General features: G+C 44.9%; 1 protein-coding gene across 1 annotated transcript in view; it reads left to right on the top strand.

The window, feature by feature from the left end:
* LOC141152759 (matrix metalloproteinase-18-like) overlaps positions 1 to 22,086 on the top strand; it is a 40,532-nt gene that overhangs the window by 8,577 nt on the left and 9,869 nt on the right. The window contains exons 5-7 of the mRNA XM_073637443.1: positions 3,546 to 3,926; positions 4,076 to 4,242; positions 20,844 to 21,015. Coding sequence (XP_073493544.1) covers positions 3,546 to 3,926; positions 4,076 to 4,242; positions 20,844 to 21,015 — 720 coding nt within the window. The remainder of the gene's footprint in view (positions 1 to 3,545; positions 3,927 to 4,075; positions 4,243 to 20,843; positions 21,016 to 22,086) is intronic.

Raw genomic sequence — 22,086 nt, forward strand, 5'->3', positions numbered from 1 at the left:
GGCTTCTGGGGAGGTATGTGTTGCTGTGCTATGGTATATGGGGCTTCTGGGGAGGTATGTAGTGCTGTGCTATGGTATATGGGGCTTCTGGGGAGGTATGTGGTGCTGTGCTATGGTATATGGTGCTTCTGGGGAGGTATGTGGTGCTGTGCTATGGTATATGGGGCTTCTGGGGAGGTATGTGGTGCTGTGCTATGGTATATGTTGCTTCTGGGGAGGTATGTAGTGCTGTGCTATGGTATATGGTGCTTCTGGAGAGGTATGTAGTGCTGTGCTATGGTATATGGTGCTTCTGGGGAGGTATGTAGTGCTGTGCTATGGTATATGGTGCTTCTGGGGAGGTATGTAGTGCTATGCTATGGTATATGGTGCTTCTGGGGAGGTATGTAGTGCTGTGCTATGGTATATGGGGCTTCTGGGGAGGTATGTGGTGCTGTGCTATGGTATATGGGGCTTCTGGAGAGGTATGTAGTGCTGTGCTATGGTATATGGTGCTTCTGGGCAGGTATGTAGTTCTGTGCCATGGTATATGGTGCTTCTGGGGAGGTATGTAGTTCTGTGCTATGGTATATGGTGCTTCTGGGGAGGTATGTAGTGCTGTGCTATGGTATATGGTGCTTCTGGGGAGGTATGTAGTGCTGTGCTATGGTATATGTTGCTTCTGGGGAGGTATGTAGTGCTGTGCTATGGTATATGGTGCTTCTGGGGAGGTATGTGGTGCTGTGCTATGGTATATGGGGCTGCTGGGGAGGTATGTGGTGCTGTGCTATGGTATATGGTGCTTCTGGGCAGGTATGTAGTTCTGTGCCATGGTATATGGTGCTTCTGGGGAGGTATGTAGTTCTGTGCTATGGTATATGGTGCTTCTGGGGAGGTATGTAGTGCTGTGCTATGGTATATGTTGCTTCTGGGGAGGTATGTAGTGCTGTGCTATGGTATATGGTGCTTCTGGGGAGGTATGTGGTGCTGTGCTATGGTATATGGGGCTGCTGGGGAGGTATGTGGTGCTGTGCTATGGTATATGGGGCTTCTGGGGAGGTATGTGGTGCTGTGCTATGGTATATGGTGCTTCTGGGGAGGTATGTAGTGCTGTGCTATGGTATATGGTGCTTCTTGGGAGGTATGTGGTGCTGTGCTGTGGTATATGGGGCTTCTGGGGAGGTATGTAGTGCTGTGCTATGGTATATAGTGCTTCTGGGGAGGTATGTGGTGCTGTGCTATGGTATATGGTGCTTCTGGGGAGGTATGTGGTTCTGTGCTATGGTATATGGTGCTTCTGGGGAGGTATGTGGTGCTGCGCTATGGTATATGGTGCTTCTGGGGAGGTATGTAGTTCTGTGCTATGGTATATGGTGCTTCTGGGGAGGTATGTGGTGCTGTGCTATGGTATATGGTGCTTCTGGGGAGGTATGTAGTGCTGTGCTATGGTATATGGTGCTTCTGGAGAGGTTCGTAGTGCTGTGCTATGGTATATGGTGCTTCTGGGGAGGTATGTAGTGCTGTGCTATGGTATATGGTGCTTCTGGGGAGGTATGTGGTGCTGTGCTATGGTATATGGTGCTTCTGGGGAGGTATGTAGTGCTGTGCTATGGTATATGGTGCTTCTGGGGAGGTATGTGGTGCTGTGCTATGGTATATGGTGCTTCTGGGGAGGTATGTAGTTCTGTGCTATGGTATATGGTGCTTCTGGGGAGGTATGTGGTGCTGTGCTATGGTATATGGTGCTTCTGGGGAGGTATGTGGTGCTGCGCTATGGTACATGTTTTTTCTGGGAAAGAATGTAGTGCTGCACTATGGTGTTTGGTTCTTCTGGGGAGGTATGTGGTGCTGTGCTGTTTGTTGCTTCTAGGGTGGTACTTAGTGCTGCGGTATTCCTTGGTGCTTCTGAGGAGGTATGTAGTGCTGCGCTGTGGTCTTTGCTTCTTCCGGGGAGGAACGTAGTTCTGTGCTATGGTATATGGTGCTTCTGGGGAGGTATGTAGTGCTGTGCTATGGTATATGGTGCTTCTGGGGAGGTATGTAGTGCTGTGCTATGGTATATGGTGCTTCTGGGGAGGTATGTGGTGCTGTGCTATCGTGTATGGTGCTTCTGGGGAGGTATGTAGTGCTGTGCCATGGTATATGGTGCTTCTGGGGAGGTATGTAGTGCTGTGCTATGGTATATGATGCTTTTGGGGAGGGTACGTAGTGCTGCGTTATGGTATATGGTGCTTCTGGGGAGGTATGTGGTGCTGTGCTATGGTATATGGTGCTTCTGGGGAGGTATGTGGTGCTGTGCTATGGTATATGGGGCTTCTGGGGAGGTATGTGGTGCTGTGCTATGGTATATGGTGCTTCTGGGGAGGTATGTGGTGCTGTGCTATGGTATATGGTGCTTCTGGGGAGGTATGTGGTTCTGTGCTATGGTATATGGTGCTTCTGGGGAGGTATGTGGTGCTGTGCTATGGTATATGTTCTTCTGGGGAGGTATGTGGTGCTGTGCTATGGTGTATGGTGCTTCTGGGGAGGTATGTAGTGCTGTGCTATGGTATATGGTGCTTCTGGGGAGGTATGTAGTGCTGTGCTATGGTATATGGTGTTTCTGGGCAGGTATGTAGTGCTGTGCTATGGTATATGGTGCTTCTGGGGAGGTATGTGGTGCTGTGCTGTGGTATATGGTGCTTCTGGGGAGGTATGTGGTGCTGTGCTATGGTATATGGTCTTCTGGGGAGGTATGTGGTGCTGTGCTATGGTATATGGTGCTTCTGAGGAGGTAAATAGTGCTGCGTTATGGTATATGGTGCTTCTGGGGAGGTATGTGGTGCTGTGCTATGGTATATGGTGCTTCTGGGGAGGTATGTGGTGCTTTGCTAAGGTATATGGTCTTCTGGATAGGTATGTGGTGCTGTGCTATGGTATATTGTGCTTCTGAGGAGGTAAATAGTGCTGCGTTATGGTATATGGTGCTTCTGGGGAGGTATGTGGTGCTGTGCTATGGTATATGGTGCTTCTGGGGAGGTATGTGGTGCTTTGCTAAGGTATATGGTCTTCTGGGGAGGTATGTGGTGCTGTGCTATGGTATATGGTGCTTCTGAGGAGGTAAATAGTGCTACGTTATGGTATATGGTGCTTCTGGGGAGTTATGTGATGCTGTGCTGTTGTTTTTTGCTTCTAGGGTGGTACTTAGTGCTGCGGTATTCCTTGGTGCTTCTGAGGAGGTATGTAGTGCTGCGCTGTGGTCTTTGCTTCTTCCGGGGAGGATCGTAATACTGCGCTATTGTGTTTGGTGCTTCTGGGGAGGTACGTTGTGCTGCTCTGTGGTATTTGTTCGCCATGCTGGAGGGGTATTTTGTGCTGCTGGGTACTATGGTGTGCACGATAATGCGATTATTTGTTCGTTGGTGGAGCATCAGTAAAAATATTTGAGCTGAGTCTGTACTAGAGGCAGCTTGGCTGTGTCCATATTTCAGGGCATTGAATAAGTGATCGTATGGAAAAATTTCCTGTTCGGCAACATGAATAGAATTTTTTTTAAAGTTCTCATTTTAATTTCTATGCTGTTTTAGGTGTGAACCTCCTGCAAGCGGCTGCCCATGAACTTGGACACTCGTTGGGGCTAGATCACTCCACAATTCCCGGAGCCTTAATGGCCCCAACTTACAAAGGCTACAAGCCATTGTTCCAGCTCCACCAAGATGATATAGAAGCGATCCAAGCTCTGTACGGAAAGCCTTCAACCAAAACAGATGTCCGTTCATCTTCTGAGCCATCGGGAGGTGCGTCAAAAGCTGTGACGCCCAGTGACGGGAAGAACAACGTAACCTCTAACACGAAGGTTACCGAAGACAGGAGAGACCCAAAAAAGCAAATCATTGTCAAGTTATGCAGTGAGGAACCGATAGACACTTTTGTGTCTACCAAGGACGGTTCCATTTACTTATTCAAAGGTAAGTCTGTGTCAAATCTCATCTGTCTCGTAGAGTTTGATGACTTCCAGTGAAGCCACCAGATCTATATGTGAAAAATACCCTACACTCTGCGAACTTGGCACAGGACAATAATGGGCATGCTCAATAGGACTTTTTATAACTTCCAGGGGAATATTTCTGGGATCTTAGTCATGGAAAGCTACCGATGGCCCCAAAGAAGAAACACCCACAACTGATTTCTGCAAAATGGAAGGAACTTCCAGCGTCAATCGATGCCGCAGTTAGGATGCAAAATCCAGTCGCAGAGCAAGATGGGAAAATCTTCTTTTTCAAGGTATTTTAATTATTATTTGGTAATTTTCCAAAACGTTGATAACTTATGGAGGTTTTCGAACTCTCAATTTTTTGGGAGTTGAAAGAAATCCACCTTGGCCTCATCTAAACGCCAATTTTTTCGGGGGTTTTCATGCATGAAGAACAGAATGAGGCCTAAGAGTAAGAGTTGGATTTCCTAAGGCAGTCGTAAAAGTTCAGGAGATGAGGTGCAGCAATTAAACAATGAAATCCAGAACAAAACAAATCCTGTACCAATGTAACTTTCATGATGCGTTCAATTAACATGTCTTAAAAGTTCATGAAGATGATGCTATTACCCATTTTTTTGCCCAGTTTATCCAATTTCGCAAGTTATTCCATATCACTCTTCTTTGGGGGACTACTGGAAATTGCTGCGAAAAGGAATTCAGCTATTTACCAATAACAATGAATGGGGTGGAGGCTGAGCATGTGCACCTCTCATCGATCAGACCTCAAGAAATTGTTAGAACCCTCCTGTTTGTTTTTTCTATCTTGTGTTTTGCGGTCACGTGACCATCTGCCTTTATATTCCAGCTCCGCCCTTCTGGCTGTGCTGGACTTCAGTGTTTGACTGTTTCTCTAGCCAGGTGTTTCGGTGCCTTTCTCTGTCAAGTTCGCTTGGTCCTCTGGGACCTCTAGTACATTTTGTCTTTTTGTGTTCTGCAACAACTTCTGTTTAGGAGGTGTCCCATTTTTGTCCCAGTCCTTAGTTCTTTTAGGGACCCCTCCCTTAATTCTATAGGTCTTCGTTCAAACTAGCAGAGGACTAAGGCGGGTGTGTTCACTAGGAACAGTCAGCCCGCTACATCGTAGGGATTCAGCTTAGTCTTCCTGTAGGGACAGCTTTCCCCTATCTTTCCTTAGTACTTGTTGCAGATCATAACAGAAATATGCTAGTTGTCCTCTCTATTATGGATTTTGAGAAAACCCCTTTTTAACGGGTTGTTCGATACAAAGCTCAAATAATCCACACTGTATAATGGAAAAAAAAGTAAGGAGACCATATGGCCAGAAAAGCATTGCTTAGTAAATTTGAGACACATACACCGCAGGACGTTATATCGCCATCACATCGGACATCAAGACTTTGTATAATGTCTTGTTAAGCAATGTACTCCTACAAAGGGTAAAATAAATACATTTTCTGAAGCCATTATGCAAGTTATCAGATAACAAGTGCACAACCTTGATGTTGTAACAGACAGCGCACAGCCGATCAGTCCAGCCATGTCCATGTTTGTTCAGGAAAATAATTAACCTTTCAATAAATGTACAGCATCTATATTCTTTGAGTTACATGTGGCCTAATTTTAGATAGTGCGTCTAAATACAAGAAATTTTGCAATTTTAATGCTTATTAAAATTTTAATCTGTTTTAGAGATATTCACAATTTTCCTTTGTTTCCAGCTTGCTGCCTTGGACACCGACCACCGCTGCTAGCGAGCAGAACGTGCGTAATACTTACAAGCACTGTTTTAAAGCTGGCCAGGATCACTGGAATGGACTATTATCTCCTAATCCTGGACAGCTTACAAGCTAGATGGCAGCGGTGGTCGGTCTCCTAGGCAACGAGCTGTAAACAAAAGAAAACTGTGACTATCTCAAGAAACGACTGCAAAGTTTCATGAATTGAAAAAGTAGTGGTGTCTGACGATACCCATCTATGAACATGTGAATTTAAGCCATTTAGTGCTCCTCGCTCAAACCTAATGCTAAGCAAGAGCAAAGACAAGGGATTGAACCAGGGTAAGACGAACTTAAAACCTTTAATTGGAGACAGCAAGCTAGACGTTTATATAGTGTTGCCAGCTAGGCGTTTATATAGTGTAGCCAGCTAGGCGTTTATATAGTGTAGCCAGCTAGACGTTTATATAGTGTAGCCAGCTAGGCGTTTATATAGTGTAGCCAGCTAGACGTTTATATAGTGTAGCCAGCTAGGTGTTTATATAGTGTAGCCAGCTAGGCGTTTATATAGTGTAGCCAGCTAGGCATTTATATAGTGTAGCCAGCTAGGCGTTTATATAGTATAGCCAGCTAGGCGTTTATATAGTATAGCCAGCTAGGCGTTTATATAGCGTAGCCAGCTAGACGTTTATATAGCGTAGCCGGCTAGGCGTTTATATAGCGTAGCCGGCTAGGCGTTTATATAGCGTAGCCGGCTAGGCGTTTATATAGTGTAGCCGGCTAGGCGTTTATATAGTGTAGCCAGCTAGGCGTTTATATAGCGTAGCAAGCTAGGCGTTTATATAGTGTAGCCAGCTAGGCGTTTATATAGCGTAGCAAGCTAGGCGTTTATATAGTGTAGCCAGCTAGGCGTTTATATAGTGTAGGAAGCTAGACGTTTATATAGCGTAGCCAGCTAGGCGTTTATATAGCGTAGCCAGCTAGGCGTTTATATAGTGTAGCCAGCTAGGCGTTTATATAGTGTAGCCAGCTAGGCGTTTATTTAGCGTAGCCAGCTAGGCGTTTATATAGTGTAGCCAGCTAGGCGTTTATATAGTGTAGCCAGCTAGGCGTTTATATAGTGTAGCCAGCTAGGCGTTTATATAGTGTAGCCAGCTAGGCGTTTATATAGTGTAGCCAGCTAGGCGTTTATATAGTGTAGCCAGCTAGGCGTTTATATAGTGTAGCCAGCTAGGCGTTTATATAGTGTAGCCAGCTAGGCGTTTATATAGTGTAGCCAGCTAGGCGTTTATATAGTGTAGCCAGCTAGGCGTTTATATAGTGTAGCCAGCTAGGCGTTTATATAGCGTAGCCAGCTAGGCGTTTATATAGTGTAGCCAGCTAGGCGTTTATATAGTGTAGCCAGCTAGGCGTTTATATAGTGTAGCCAGCTAGGCGTTTATATAGTGTAGCCAGCTAGGCGTTTATATAGTGTAGCCAGCTAGGCGTTTATATAGTATAGCCAGCTAGGCGTTTATATAGTGTAGCCAGCTAGGCGTTTATATAGTGTAGCCAGCTAGGCGTTTATATAGTGTAGCCAGCTAGGCGTTTATATAGTGTAGCCAGCTAGGCGTTTATATAGTGTAGCCAGCTAGGCGTTTATATAGTGTAGCCAGCTAGGCGTTTATATAGTGTAGCCAGCTAGGCGTTTATATAGTGTAGCCAGCTAGGCGTTTATATAGCGTAGCCAGCTAGGCGTTTATATAGCGTAGCCAGCTAGGTGTTTATATAGCGTAGCCAGCTAGGCGTTTATATAGTGTAGCCAGCTAGGTGTTTATATAGTGTAGCCAGCTAGGCGTTTATATAGTGTAGTTAGCTAGACGTTTATATAGTGTAGCCAGCTAGGCGTTTATATAGTGTAGCCAGCTAGGCGTTTATATAGTGTAGCCAGCTAGGCGTTTATATAGTGTAGCCAGCTAGGCGTTTATATAGCGTAGCCAGCTAGGCGTTTATATAGCGTAGCCAGCTAGGCGTTTATATAGCGTAGCCAGCTAGGCGTTTATATAGTGTAGCCAGCTAGGCGTTTATATAGTGTAGCCAGCTAGGCGTTTATATAGTGTAGCCAGCTAGGCGTTTATATAGTGTAGCCAGCTAGGCGTTTATATAGTGTAGCCAGCTAGGCGTTTATATAGTGTAGCCAGCTAGGCGTTTATATAGTGTAGCCAGCTAGGCGTTTATATAGTGTAGCCAGCTAGGCGTTTATATAGTGTAGCCAGCTAGGCGTTTATATAGTGTAGCCAGCTAGGCGTTTATATAGTGTAGCCAGCTAGGCGTTTATATAGTGTAGCCAGCTAGGCGTTTATATAGTGTAGCCAGCTAGGCGTTTATATAGTGTAGCCAGCTAGGCGTTTATATAGTGTAGCCAGCTAGGCGTTTATATAGTGTAGCCAGCTAGGCGTTTATATAGTGTAGCCAGCTAGGCGTTTATATAGTGTAGCCAGCTAGGCGTTTATATAGTGTAGCCAGCTAGGCGTTTATATAGTGTAGCCAGCTAGGCGTTTATATAGCGTAGCCAGCTAGGTGTTTATATAGTGTAGCCAGCTAGGCGTTTATTTAGCGTAGCCAGCTAGGCGTTTATATAGTGTAGCCAGCTAGGCGTTTATATAGTGTAGCCAGCTAGGCGTTTATATAGTGTAGCCAGCTAGGCGTTTATATAGTGTAGCCAGCTAGGCGTTTATATAGTGTAGCCAGCTAGGCGTTTATATAGTGTAGCCAGCTAGGCGTTTATATAGTGTAGCCAGCTAGGCGTTTATATAGTGTAGCCAGCTAGGCGTTTATATAGTGTAGCCAGCTAGGCGTTTATATAGTGTAGCCAGCTAGGCGTTTATATAGTGTAGCCAGCTAGGCGTTTATATAGCGTAGCCAGCTAGGCGTTTATATAGTGTAGCCAGCTAGGCGTTTATATAGTGTAGCCAGCTAGGCGTTTATATAGTGTAGCCAGCTAGGCGTTTATATAGTGTAGCCAGCTAGGCGTTTATATAGTGTAGCCAGCTAGGCGTTTATATAGTATAGCCAGCTAGGCGTTTATATAGTGTAGCCAGCTAGGCGTTTATATAGTGTAGCCAGCTAGGCGTTTATATAGTGTAGCCAGCTAGGCGTTTATATAGTGTAGCCAGCTAGGCGTTTATATAGTGTAGCCAGCTAGGCGTTTATATAGTGTAGCCAGCTAGGCGTTTATATAGTGTAGCCAGCTAGGCGTTTATATAGTGTAGCCAGCTAGGCGTTTATATAGCGTAGCCAGCTAGGCGTTTATATAGCGTAGCCAGCTAGGTGTTTATATAGCGTAGCCAGCTAGGCGTTTATATAGTGTAGCCAGCTAGGTGTTTATATAGTGTAGCCAGCTAGGCGTTTATATAGTGTAGTTAGCTAGACGTTTATATAGTGTAGCCAGCTAGGCGTTTATATAGTGTAGCCAGCTAGGCGTTTATATAGTGTAGCCAGCTAGGCGTTTATATAGTGTAGCCAGCTAGGCGTTTATATAGCGTAGCCAGCTAGGCGTTTATATAGCGTAGCCAGCTAGGCGTTTATATAGCGTAGCCAGCTAGGCGTTTATATAGCGTAGCCAGCTAGGCGTTTATATAGTGTAGCCAGCTAGGCGTTTATATAGTGTAGCCAGCTAGGCGTTTATATAGTGTAGCCAGCTAGGCGTTTATATAGTGTAGCCAGCTAGGCGTTTATATAGTGTAGCCAGCTAGGCGTTTATATAGTGTAGCCAGCTAGGCGTTTATATAGTGTAGCCAGCTAGGCGTTTATATAGTGTAGCCAGCTAGGCGTTTATATAGTGTAGCCAGCTAGGCGTTTATATAGTGTAGCCAGCTAGGCGTTTATATAGTGTAGCCAGCTAGGCGTTTATATAGTGTAGCCAGCTAGGCGTTTATATAGTGTAGCCAGCTAGGCGTTTATATAGTGTAGCCAGCTAGGCGTTTATATAGTGTAGCCAGCTAGGCGTTTATATAGTGTAGCCAGCTAGGCGTTTATATAGTGTAGCCAGCTAGGCGTTTATATAGCGTAGCCAGCTAGGCGTTTATATAGTGTAGCCAGCTAGGCGTTTATATAGTGTAGCCAGCTAGGCGTTTATATAGCGTAGCCAGCTAGGCGTTTATATAGTGTAGCCAGCTAGGCGTTTATATAGCGTAGCCAGCTAGGCGTTTATATAGTGTAGCCAGCTAGGTGTTTATATAGCGTAGCCAGCTAGGCGTTTATATAGCGTAGCCAGCTAGGCGTTTATATAGCGTAGCCAGCTAGGCGTTTATATAGCGTAGCCAGCTAGGCGTTTATATAGCGTAGCCAGCTAGGCGTTTATATAGCGTAGCCAGCTAGGCGTTTATATAGCGTAGCCAGCTAGGTGTTTATATAGCGTAGCCAGCTAGGTGTTTATATAGTGTAGCCAGCTAGGCGTTTATATAGTGTAGCCAGCTAGGCGTTTATATAGTGTAGCCAGCTAGGCGTTTATATAGTGTAGCCAGCTAGGCGTTTATATAGTGTAGCCAGCTAGGCGTTTATATAGTGTAGCCAGCTAGGCGTTTATATAGTGTAGCCAGCTAGGCGTTTATATAGCGTAGCCAGCTAGGCGTTTATACAGTGTAGCCAGCTAGGCGTTTATATAGCGTAGCCAGCTAGGCGTTTATATAGCGTAGCCAGCTAGGCGTTTATATAGTGTAGCCAGCTAGGTGTTTATATAGCGTAGCCAGCTAGGTGTTTATATAGCGTAGCCAGCTAGGCGTTTATATAGTGTAGCCAGCTAGGCGTTTATATAGTGTAGCCAGCTAGGTGTTTATATAGTGTAGCCAGCTAGGCGTTTATATAGTGTAGCCAGCTAGGCGTTTATATAGTGTAGCCAGCTAGGCGTTTATATAGTGTAGCCAGCTAGGCGTTTATATAGTGTAGCCAGCTAGGTGTTTATATAGCGTAGCCAGCTAGGCGTTTATATAGCGTAGCCAGCTAGGCGTTTATATAGCGTAGCCAGCTAGGCGTTTATATAGTGTAGCCAGCTAGGCGTTTATATAGTGTAGCCAGCTAGGCGTTTATATAGTGTAGCCAGCTAGGCGTTTATATAGTGTAGCCAGCTAGGCGTTTATATAGTGTAGCCAGCTAGGCGTTTATATAGTGTAGCCAGCTAGGCGTTTATATAGTGTAGCCAGCTAGGCGTTTATATAGTGTAGCCAGCTAGGCGTTTATATAGTGTAGCCAGCTAGGCGTTTATATAGTGTAGCCAGCTAGGCGTTTATATAGTGTAGCCAGCTAGGCGTTTATATAGTGTAGCCAGCTAGGCGTTTATATAGTGTAGCCAGCTAGGCGTTTATATAGTGTAGCCAGCTAGGCGTTTATATAGTGTAGCCAGCTAGGCGTTTATATAGTGTAGCCAGCTAGGCGTTTATATAGTGTAGCCAGCTAGGCGTTTATATAGTGTAGCCAGCTAGGCGTTTATATAGTGTAGCCAGCTAGGCGTTTATATAGCGTAGCCAGCTAGGCGTTTATATAGCGTAGCCAGCTAGGTGTTTATATAGTGTAGCCAGCTAGGCGTTTATATAGTGTAGCCAGCTAGACGTTTATATAGTGTAGCCAGCTAGGCGTTTATATAGTGTAGCCAGCTAGGCGTTTATATAGTGTAGCCAGCTAGGCGTTTATATAGCGTAGCCAGCTAGGCGTTTATATAGCGTAGCCAGCTAGGCGTTTATATAGCGTAGCCAGCTAGGCGTTTATATAGCGTAGCCAGCTAGACGTTTATATAGTGTAGCCAGCTAGGCGTTTATATAGTGTAGCCAGCTAGGCGTTTATATAGTGTAGCCAGCTAGGCGTTTATATAGTGTAGCCAGCTAGACGTTTATATAGTGTAGCCAGCTAGGCGTTTATATAGTGTAGCCAGCTAGGCGTTTATATAGCGTAGCCAGCTAGGCGTTTATATAGCGTAGCCAGCTAGGCGTTTATATAGCGTAGCCAGCTAGGCGTTTATATAGCGTAGCCAGCTAGGCGTTTATATAGTGTAGCCAGCTAGGCGTTTATATAGTGTAGCCAGCTAGGCGTTTATATAGTGTAGCCAGCTAGGCGTTTATATAGTGTAGCCAGCTAGGCGTTTATATAGCGTAGCCAGCTAGGCGTTTATATAGCGTAGCCAGCTAGGCGTTTATATAGCGTAGCCAGCTAGGCGTTTATATAGTGTAGCCAGCTAGGCGTTTATATAGTGTAGCCAGCTAGGCGTTTATATAGCGTAGCCAGCTAGACGTTTATATAGCGTAGCCAGCTAGGCGTTTATATAGTGTAGCCAGCTAGGCGTTTATATAGTGTAGCCAGCTAGGCGTTTATATAGTGTAGCCAGCTAGGCGTTTATATAGTGTAGCCAGCTAGGCGTTTATATAGTGTAGCCAGCTAGGCGTTTATATAGTGTAGCCAGCTAGGCGTTTATATAGTGTAGCCAGCTAGGCGTTTATATAGTGTAGCCAGCTAGGTGTTTATATAGTGTAGCCAGCTAGGCGTTTATATAGTGTAGCCAGCTAGGCGTTTATATAGCGTAGCCAGCTAGACGTTTATATAGCGTAGCCAGCTAGGCGTTTATATAGTGTAGCCAGCTAGGCGTTTATATAGCGTAGCCAGCTAGGCGTTTATATAGCGTAGCCAGCTAGGTGTTTATATAGCGTAGCCAGCTAGGCGTTTATATAGTGTAGCCAGCTAGGCGTTTATATAGTGTAGCCAGCTAGGCGTTTATATAGTGTAGCCAGCTAGGCGTTTATATAGTGTAGCCAGCTAGGCGTTTATATAGCGTAGCCAGCTAGGCGTTTATATAGTGTAGCCAGCTAGGCGTTTATATAATGTAGCCAGCTAGGCGTTTATATAGTGTAGCCAGCTAGGCGTTTATATAGTGTAGCCAGCTAGGCGTTTATATAGTGTAGCCAGCTAGGCGTTTATATAGTGTAGCCAGCTAGACGTTTATATAGTGTAGCCAGCTAGGCGTTTATATAGTGTAGCCAGCTAGGCGTTTATATAGCGTAGCCAGCTAGGCGTTTATATAGCGTAGCCAGCTAGGCGTTTATATAGCGTAGCCAGCTAGGCGTTTATATAGCGTAGCCAGCTAGGCGTTTATATAGTGTAGCCAGCTAGGCGTTTATATAGCGTAGCCAGCTAGGCGTTTATATAGCGTAGCCAGCTAGGCGTTTATATAGTGTAGCCAGCTAGACGTTTATATAGTGTAGCCAGCTAGGCGTTTATTTAGCGTAGCCAGCTAGGCGTTTATATAGTGTAGCCAGCTAGGCGTTTATATAGTGTAGCCAGCTAGGCGTTTATATAGTGTAGCCAGCTAGGCGTTTATATAGTGTAGCCAGCTAGGCGTTTATATAGTGTAGCCAGCTAGGCGTTTATATAGTGTAGCCAGCTAGGCGTTTATATAGTGTAGCCAGCTAGGCGTTTATATAGCGTAGCCAGCTAGGCGTTTATATAGTGTAGCCAGCTAGGCGTTTATATAGTGTAGCCAGCTAGGCGTTTATATAGTGTAGCCAGCTAGGCGTTTATATAGTGTAGCCAGCTAGGCGTTTATATAATGTAGCCAGCTAGGCGTTTATATAGTATAGCCAGCTAGGCGTTTATATAGTGTAGCCAGCTAGGCGTTTATATAGTGTAGCCAGCTAGGCGTTTATATAGTGTAGCCAGCTAGGCGTTTATATAGTGTAGCCAGCTAGGCGTTTATATAGTGTAGCCAGCTAGGCGTTTATATAGTGTAGCCAGCTAGGCGTTTATATAGTGTTGCCAGCTAGGCGTTTATATAGTGTAGCCAGCTAGGCGTTTATATAGCGTAGCCAGCTAGGCGTTTATATAGCGTAGCCAGCTAGGTGTTTATATAGTGTAGCCAGCTAGGCGTTTATATAGTGTAGCCAGCTAGGTGTTTATATAGTGTAGCCAGCTAGGCGTTTATATAGTGTAGTTAGCTAGACGTTTATATAGTGTAGCCAGCTAGGCGTTTATATAGTGTAGCCAGCTAGGCGTTTATATAGTGTAGCCAGCTAGGCGTTTATATAGTGTAGCCAGCTAGGCGTTTATATAGCGTAGCCAGCTAGGCGTTTATATAGCGTAGCCAGCTAGGCGTTTATATAGCGTAGCCAGCTAGGCGTTTATATAGTGTAGCCAGCTAGGCGTTTATATAGCGTAGCCAGCTAGGCGTTTATATAGTGTAGCCAGCTAGGCGTTTATATAGTGTAGCCAGCTAGGCGTTTATATAGTGTAGCCAGCTAGGCGTTTATATAGTGTAGCCAGCTAGGCGTTTATATAGTGTAGCCAGCTAGGCGTTTATATAGTGTAGCCAGCTAGGCGTTTATATAGTGTAGCCAGCTAGGCGTTTATATAGTGTAGCCAGCTAGGCGTTTATATAGCGTAGCCAGCTAGGCGTTTATATAGTGTAGCCAGCTAGGCGTTTATATAGTGTAGCCAGCTAGGCGTTTATATAGCGTAGCCAGCTAGGCGTTTATATAGTGTAGCCAGCTAGGCGTTTATATAGCGTAGCCAGCTAGGCGTTTATATAGTGTAGCCAGCTAGGTGTTTATATAGCGTAGCCAGCTAGGCGTTTATATAGTGTAGCCAGCTAGGCGTTTATATAGCGTAGCCAGCTAGGCGTTTATATAGCGTAGCCAGCTAGGCGTTTATATAGTGTAGCCAGCTAGGCGTTTATATAGTGTAGCCAGCTAGGCGTTTATATAGTGTAGCCAGCTAGGTGTTTATATAGCGTAGCCAGCTAGGTGTTTATATAGCGTAGCCAGCTAGGCGTTTATATAGTGTAGCCAGCTAGGCGTTTATATAGTGTAGCCAGCTAGGCGTTTATATAGTGTAGCCAGCTAGGCGTTTATATAGTGTAGCCAGCTAGGCGTTTATATAGTGTAGCCAGCTAGGCGTTTATATAGCGTAGCCAGCTAGGTGTTTATATAGTGTAGCCAGCTAGGCGTTTATATAGTGTAGCCAGCTAGGCGTTTATATAGTGTAGCCAGCTAGGCGTTTATATAGTGTAGCCAGCTAGGCGTTTATATAGTGTAGCCAGCTAGGCGTTTATATAGTGTAGCCAGCTAGGCGTTTATATAGTGTAGCCAGCTAGGCGTTTATATAGCGTAGCCAGCTAGGCGTTTATATAGTGTAGCCAGCTAGGTGTTTATATAGCGTAGCCAGCTAGGTGTTTATATAGCGTAGCCAGCTAGGTGTTTATATAGTGTAGCCAGCTAGGCGTTTATATAGTGTAGCCAGCTAGGCGTTTATATAGTGTAGCCAGCTAGGCGTTTATATAGTGTAGCCAGCTAGGCGTTTATATAGTGTAGCCAGCTAGGCGTTTATATAGCGTAGCCAGCTAGGCGTTTATACAGTGTAGCCAGCTAGGCGTTTATATAGCGTAGCCAGCTAGGCGTTTATATAGCGTAGCCAGCTAGGCGTTTATATAGTGTAGCCAGCTAGGTGTTTATATAGCGTAGCCAGCTAGGTGTTTATATAGCGTAGCCAGCTAGGCGTTTATATAGTGTAGCCAGCTAGGCGTTTATATAGTGTAGCCAGCTAGGTGTTTATATAGTGTAGCCAGCTAGGCGTTTATATAGTGTAGCCAGCTAGGCGTTTATATAGTGTAGCCAGCTAGGCGTTTATATAGTGTAGCCAGCTAGGCGTTTATATAGTGTAGCCAGCTAGGTGTTTATATAGCGTAGCCAGCTAGGCGTTTATATAGCGTAGCCAGCTAGGCGTTTATATAGCGTAGCCAGCTAGGCGTTTATATAGTGTAGCCAGCTAGGCGTTTATATAGTGTAGCCAGCTAGGCGTTTATATAGTGTAGCCAGCTAGGCGTTTATATAGTGTAGCCAGCTAGGCGTTTATATAGTGTAGCCAGCTAGGCGTTTATATAGTGTAGCCAGCTAGGCGTTTATATAGTGTAGCCAGCTAGGCGTTTATATAGTGTAGCCAGCTAGGCGTTTATATAGTGTAGCCAGCTAGGCGTTTATATAGTGTAGCCAGCTAGGCGTTTATATAGTGTAGCCAGCTAGGCGTTTATATAGTGTAGCCAGCTAGGCGTTTATATAGTGTAGCCAGCTAGGCGTTTATATAGTGTAGCCAGCTAGGCGTTTATATAGTGTAGCCAGCTAGGCGTTTATATAGTGTAGCCAGCTAGGCGTTTATATAGTGTAGCCAGCTAGGCGTTTATATAGTGTAGCCAGCTAGGCGTTTATATAGTGTAGCCAGCTAGGCGTTTATATAGTGTAGCCAGCTAGGCGTTTATATAGTGTAGCCAGCTAGGCGTTTATATAGTGTAGCCAGCTAGGCGTTTATATAGTGTAGCCAGCTAGGCGTTTATATAGCGTAGCCAGCTAGGCGTTTATATAGTGTAGCCAGCTAGGCGTTTATATAGTGTAGCCAGCTAGACGTTTATATAGTGTAGCCAGCTAGGCGTTTATATAGTGTAGCCAGCTAGGCGTTTATATAGTGTAGCCAGCTAGGCGTTTATATAGTGTAGCCAGCTAGACGTTTATATAGTGTAGCCAGCTAGGCGTTTATATAGTGTAGCCAGCTAGGCGTTTATATAGCGTAGCCAGCTAGGCGTTTATATAGCGTAGCCAGCTAGGCGTTTATATAGTGTAGCCAGCTAGGCGTTTATATAGTGTAGCCAGCTAGACGTTTATATAGTGTAGCCAGCTAGGCGTTTATATAGTGTAGCCAGCTAGGCGTTTATATAGTGTAGCCAGCTAGGCGTTTATATAGTGTAGCCAGCTAGGCGTTTATATAGCGTAGCCAGCTAGGCGTTTATATAGCGTAGCCAGCTAGGCGTTTATATAGTGTAGCCAGCTAGGCGTTTATATAGTGTAGCCAGCTAGACGTTTATATAGTGTAGCCAGCTAGGCGTTTATATAGTGTAGCCAGCTAGGCGTTTATATAGTGTAGGAAGCTAGACGTTTATATAGTGTAGCCAGCTAGGCGTTTATATAGTGTAGCCAGCTAGGCGTTTATATAGCGTAGCCAGCTAGGCGTTTATATAGTGTAGCCAGCTAGGCGTTTATATAGTGTAGCCAGCTAGGCGTTTATATAGTGTAGCCAGCTAGGCGTTTATATAGTGTAGCCAGCTAGGCGTTTATATAGTGTAGCCAGCTAGGTGTTTATATAGCGTAGCCAGCTAGGCGTTTATATAGTGTAGCCAGCTAGGCGTTTATATAGTGTAGCCAGCTAGGCGTTTATATAGTGTAGCCAGCTAGGCGTTTATATAGCGTAGCCAGCTAGGCGTTTATATAGCGTAGCCAGCTAGGCGTTTATATAGTGTAGCCAGCTAGGCGTTTATATAGTGTAGCCAGCTAGACGTTTATATAGTGTAGCCAGCTAGGTGTTTATATAGTGTAGCCAGCTAGGCGTTTATATAGTGTAGCCAGCTAGGCGTTTATATAGCGTAGCCAGCTAGGCGTTTATATAGTGTAGCCAGCTAGACGTTTATATAGTGTAGCCAGCTAGGCGTTTATATAGTGTAGCCAGCTAGGCGTTTATATAGTGTAGCCAGCTAGGCGTTTATATAGTGTAGCCAGCTAGGCGTTTATATAGCTTAGCCAGCTAGGCGTTTATATAGTGTAGCCAGCTAGGTGTTTATATAGCGTAGTCAGCTAGGCGTTTATATAGCGTAGCCAGCTAGGCGTTTATATAGCGTAGCCAGCTAGGCGTTTATATAGTGTAGCCAGCTAGGCGTTTATATAGTGTAGCCAGCTAGGCGTTTATATAGTGTAGCCAGCTAGGCGTTTATATAGTGTAGCCAGCTAGGCGTTTATATAGCGTAGCCAGCTAGGCGTTTATATAGCGTAGCCAGCTAGGTGTTTATATAGTGTAGCCAGCTAGACGTTCATATAGTGTAGCCAGCTAGGCGTTTATATAGCGTAGCCAGCTAGACGTTTATATAGTGTAGCCAGCTAGACGTTTATATAGTGTAGCCAGCTAGGCGTTTATATAGTGTAGCCAGCTAGGCGTTTATATAGTGTAGCCAGCTAGGCGTTTATATAGTGTAGCCAGCTAGGCGTTTATATAGTGTAGCCAGCTAGGCGTTTATATAGTGTAGCCAGCTAGGCGTTTATATAGCGTAGCCAGCTAGGCGTTTATATAGCGTAGCCAGCTAGGTGTTTATATAGTGTAGCCAGCTAGACGTTCATATAGTGTAGCCAGCTAGGCGTTTATATAGCGTAGCCAGCTAGACGTTTATATAGTGTAGCCAGCTAGACGTTTATATAGTGTAGCCAGCTAGGCGTTTATATAGTGTAGCCAGCTAGGCGTTTATATAGTGTAGCCAGCTAGGCGTTTATATAGTGTAGCCAGCTAGGCGTTTATATAGTGTAGCCAGCTAGGCGTTTATATAGTGTAGCCAGCTAGGCGTTTATATAGCGTAGCCAGCTAGGCGTTTATATAGTGTAGCCAGCTAGGCGTTTATATAGTGTAGCCAGCTAGGCGTTTATATAGTGTAGCCAGCTAGGCGTTTATATAGTGTAGCCAGCTAGGCGTTTATATAGTGTAGCCAGCTAGGCGTTTATATAGTGTAGCCAGCTAGGCGTTTATATAGTGTAGCCAGCTAGGCGTTTATATAGTGTAGCCAGCTAGGCGTTTATATAGTGTAGCCAGCTAGGCGTTTATATAGTGTAGCCAGCTAGGCGTTTATATAGTGTAGCCAGCTAGACGTTTATATAGTGTAGCCAGCTAGGCGTTTATATAGCGTAGCCAGCTAGGCGTTTATATAGTGTAGCCAGCTAGGCGTTTATATAGTGTAGCCAGCTAGGCGTTTATATAGTGTAGCCAGCTAGGCGTTTATATAGCGTAGCCAGCTAGGCGTTTATATAGTGTAGCCAGCTAGGCGTTTATATAGCGTAGCCAGCTAGGCGTTTATATAGTGTAGCCAGCTAGGCGTTTATATAGGGTAGCCAGCTAGGCGTTTATATAGCGTAGCCAGCTAGGCGTTTATATAGGGTAGCCAGCTAGGCGTTTATATAGGGTAGCCAGCTAGGCGTTTATATAGTGTAGCCAGCTAGGCGTTTATATAGTGTAGCCAGCTAGGCGTTTATATAGTGTAGCCAGCTAGGCGTTTATATAGTGTAGCCAGCTAGGCGTTTATATAGTGTAGCCAGCTAGGCGTTTATATAGCGTAGCCAGCTAGGCGTTTATATAGTGTAGCCAGCTAGGCGTTTATATAGTGTAGCCAGCTAGGCGTTTATATAGTGTAGCCAGCTAGGCGTTTATATAGTGTAGCCAGCTAGGCGTTTATATAGTGTAGCCAGCTAGGCGTTTATATAGTGTAGCCAGCTAGGCGTTTATATAGTGTAGCCAGCTAGGCGTTTATATAGCGTAGCCAGCTAGGCGTTTATATAGTGTAGCCAGCTAGGCGTTTATATAGTGTAGCCAGCTAGACGTTTATATAGTGTAGCCAGCTAGGCGTTTATATAGCGTAGCCAGCTAGACGTTTATATAGTGTAGCCAGCTAGGCGTTTATATAGCGTAGCCAGCTAGGCGTTTATATAGTGTAGCCAGCTAGACGTTTATATAGTGTAGCCAGCTAGACGTTTATATAGTGTAGCCAGCTAGGCGTTTATATAGTGTAGCCAGCTAGGTGTTTATATAGTGTAGCCAGCTAGGCGTTTATATAGTGTAGCCAGCTAGGTGTTTATATAGTGTAGCCAGCTAGGTGTTTATATAGTGTAGCCAGCTAGGCGTTTATATAGTGTAGCCAGCTAGACGTTTATATAGTGTAGCCAGCTAGGCGTTTATATAGCGTAGCCAGCTAGGCGTTTATATAGCGTAGCCAGCTAGGCGTTTATATAGTGTAGCCAGCTAGGCGTTTATATAGTGTAGCCAGCTAGGCGTTTATATAGCGTAGCCAGCTAGGCTTTTATATAGTGTAGCCAGCTAGGCGTTTATATAGTGTAGCCAGCTAGGCGTTTATATAGTGTAGCCAGCTAGGCGTTTATATAGCGTAGCCAGCTAGGCGTTTATATAGCGTAGCCAGCTAGGTGTTTATATAGCGTAGCCAGCTAGGCGTTTATATAGCGTAGTCAGCTAGGCGTTTATATAGCGTAGCCAGCTAGGCGTTTATATAGGGTAGCCAGCTAGGCGTTTATATAGTGTAGCCAGCTAGGCGTTTATATAGTGTGACGCCCGGCCCAAAGCTCAGAACAGAGTTAATTAAAAGCCATGTTCAGAAATTAAATCCCTATCTCAGTGCCTGTACAGCACCACAAGTCCCAGAATATTAAACAGGCTGTTATTTATTTTTCACTAATTCCAAATGCTACCTCCAATCTATAATTTTCTTATTTTTTTCTTAATAAGCTTTGGATCCGGCATATATAAAATTAAGTCAATCAGGGGCTATCTGCCTTATCGGTAGGATAAAATTATTCAAAGGTAAAGGAGAATTTATATTTCTTGATGAGATTCATAGGAAACCGAAGGTGTCTAACATTATGTAAACCTACAGAATATGAAAAAATGAAATCCGTCCTGTCTTTGTAGGGTCTCTGTAGAAAATGTGTGACTATATGGACACATATGGGACACATACAAAGAGACATAGTCAATGTATAGGTGTCACGAAAGGTGTGGGAAAGACTTAGTGCAACACAAAGGGAAGAAGGAAAGGAGGGTTGTGGAGACCTCCTAGGCTGATTTAGTGTCACCCTGTCTCCCCTAACGTTCCTATATTGGCTCTTCACCAATCGCCGCATGTGTGCCTCGCCCTGTCTTTTCCTGGCGTATGGCTAAGGCTAGGGAAGGGAGGAGATGAGCCCTAGTCAATCCCCACTGACCATTAAAGACAACAAGGGAGAACAAACGGTGAAATTGCTTAGCTTGAGATGACTCCAGACAAATGTACACGCGTCCTCAATCTCCAGAGAGGAAGAAGCACTGCTCTTGCTTAAGCCTTCACAAGGAGTAATGCTTATCGCCTGCACGTCCCTCTGGAACACAGCGGGTATTTGTACACCCAGGCCAGGGTGTTAGCCAGTGAAAGGTAGCCGCTGGGTCCTAGAGACAGCCTCTAAGAAGATGTCTGTAATGCCAAACGTAGAGATCTCCTGCAACCCACTGCAGGGCTTCTGACACAACCATGACAATAGGTTTTGCTTTTATTTAAATTCTTTTATGGGATTTTTTTTTTTTTTTTTTTATAACAGGGAGACCAGTATTGGAAATACGACAATGATAAAGTAGAGCCCGGCTATCCAAAGCTGATAAAAGAAGGATTTCCAGGAATTCCTAACAGTGTTGATGCTGCATTCACCCAGCCTGCAATCATAGCAAAAGGAAGCAAAGTTATTCGGGAGGAGAGAATATTCTTTATTAAAGGTAAGGTGACTGATGCTTGCAAGGAGACCACTTTTCAGTAACTGTAAAGGGGTGCACGATTAGTCGACGGCTAGCAGCTCTTAAAAGGGCTTCTATGGACAGGCTTTGCACTAACCACTCCAGCTAACAGGTCCCAGGAGAAACCTGGCCTTCACCCTTTAACCCTTAGGCCATTCGGTCAGTATTTTTGTTTGAGTGGGAACCAAAACCAAGGCGTGGAACAATCAGAGAAAAGATATAATAGAAACAAGTCACCAATTTTGCGGTTATCACCCACTCCTGGTTTTTGCTTCCACTCCTGACCGAATACTGATAGTAGGGCCGTGGCCTTACACAGAGATCTGTACTTATATAGGCTGCCCTGGTTTGAGTCCACAAAAAGACTAATTGGTGGAGTGAGCTGGAAGGAGGATGGTCAGATAGCTGCTTCAGAATCATTAAGGATCTACAGTCATGGCCAAAAGTATTGAGAATGAGACAAATATTAATTTTTCCAAAGTTTACTGCTTCATTTTTTGTAATGGCAATTTGCATATGTAGCACCCTGAGGATTCGGCTGCTACAGGGGTATTGCACCTCAACCCAGAGGTGTGATATTCCACTCCCGGGTAAGGAAGGAGTGTGGAACTGAGCTCAGATAGACTGCATGCACTACATACATCCCATTCCAGAGGGGCAGGCCGACGGTACTCCCACTTAGAAATGTGCAGGTACAACCGAGCCTGTTCCTGGCTGGAGTGGGAGGGGGGTTGGTACATCCCATGTAGTGTAGGGGCAGATAGGGGGAGCAGTCTGGGTAGTGATAGGAGCTCATTGGGTGCTGGTCACCTGAGCTCACACATAGAGGGATATATAAGGAGGGCACCAACTTAGATCAGGGTCAGTCAGCTGCAGAGGACAAGTCAGATGCAGAGAGCAGGAAACAGCAGCCCTGGAGAGAGAGAGAGTGGAGCAGAGAAAGACCCAGAGGGGGAAGACTGAAGGGACCCAAGAACCCAAATTAGAGCACCGGGTGAGGAGTCAGCATCAGGGTACCGGAACCCAAGCTGGTGGGGGTAAAAACAATCCCCA

This window comes from Phyllobates terribilis, unplaced genomic scaffold (assembly GCF_046119375.1).
Source record: "Phyllobates terribilis strain yellow unplaced genomic scaffold, ASM4611937v1 Scaffold_6__1_contigs__length_29720123, whole genome shotgun sequence".
NCBI lineage: Eukaryota > Metazoa > Chordata > Amphibia > Anura > Dendrobatidae > Phyllobates > Phyllobates terribilis.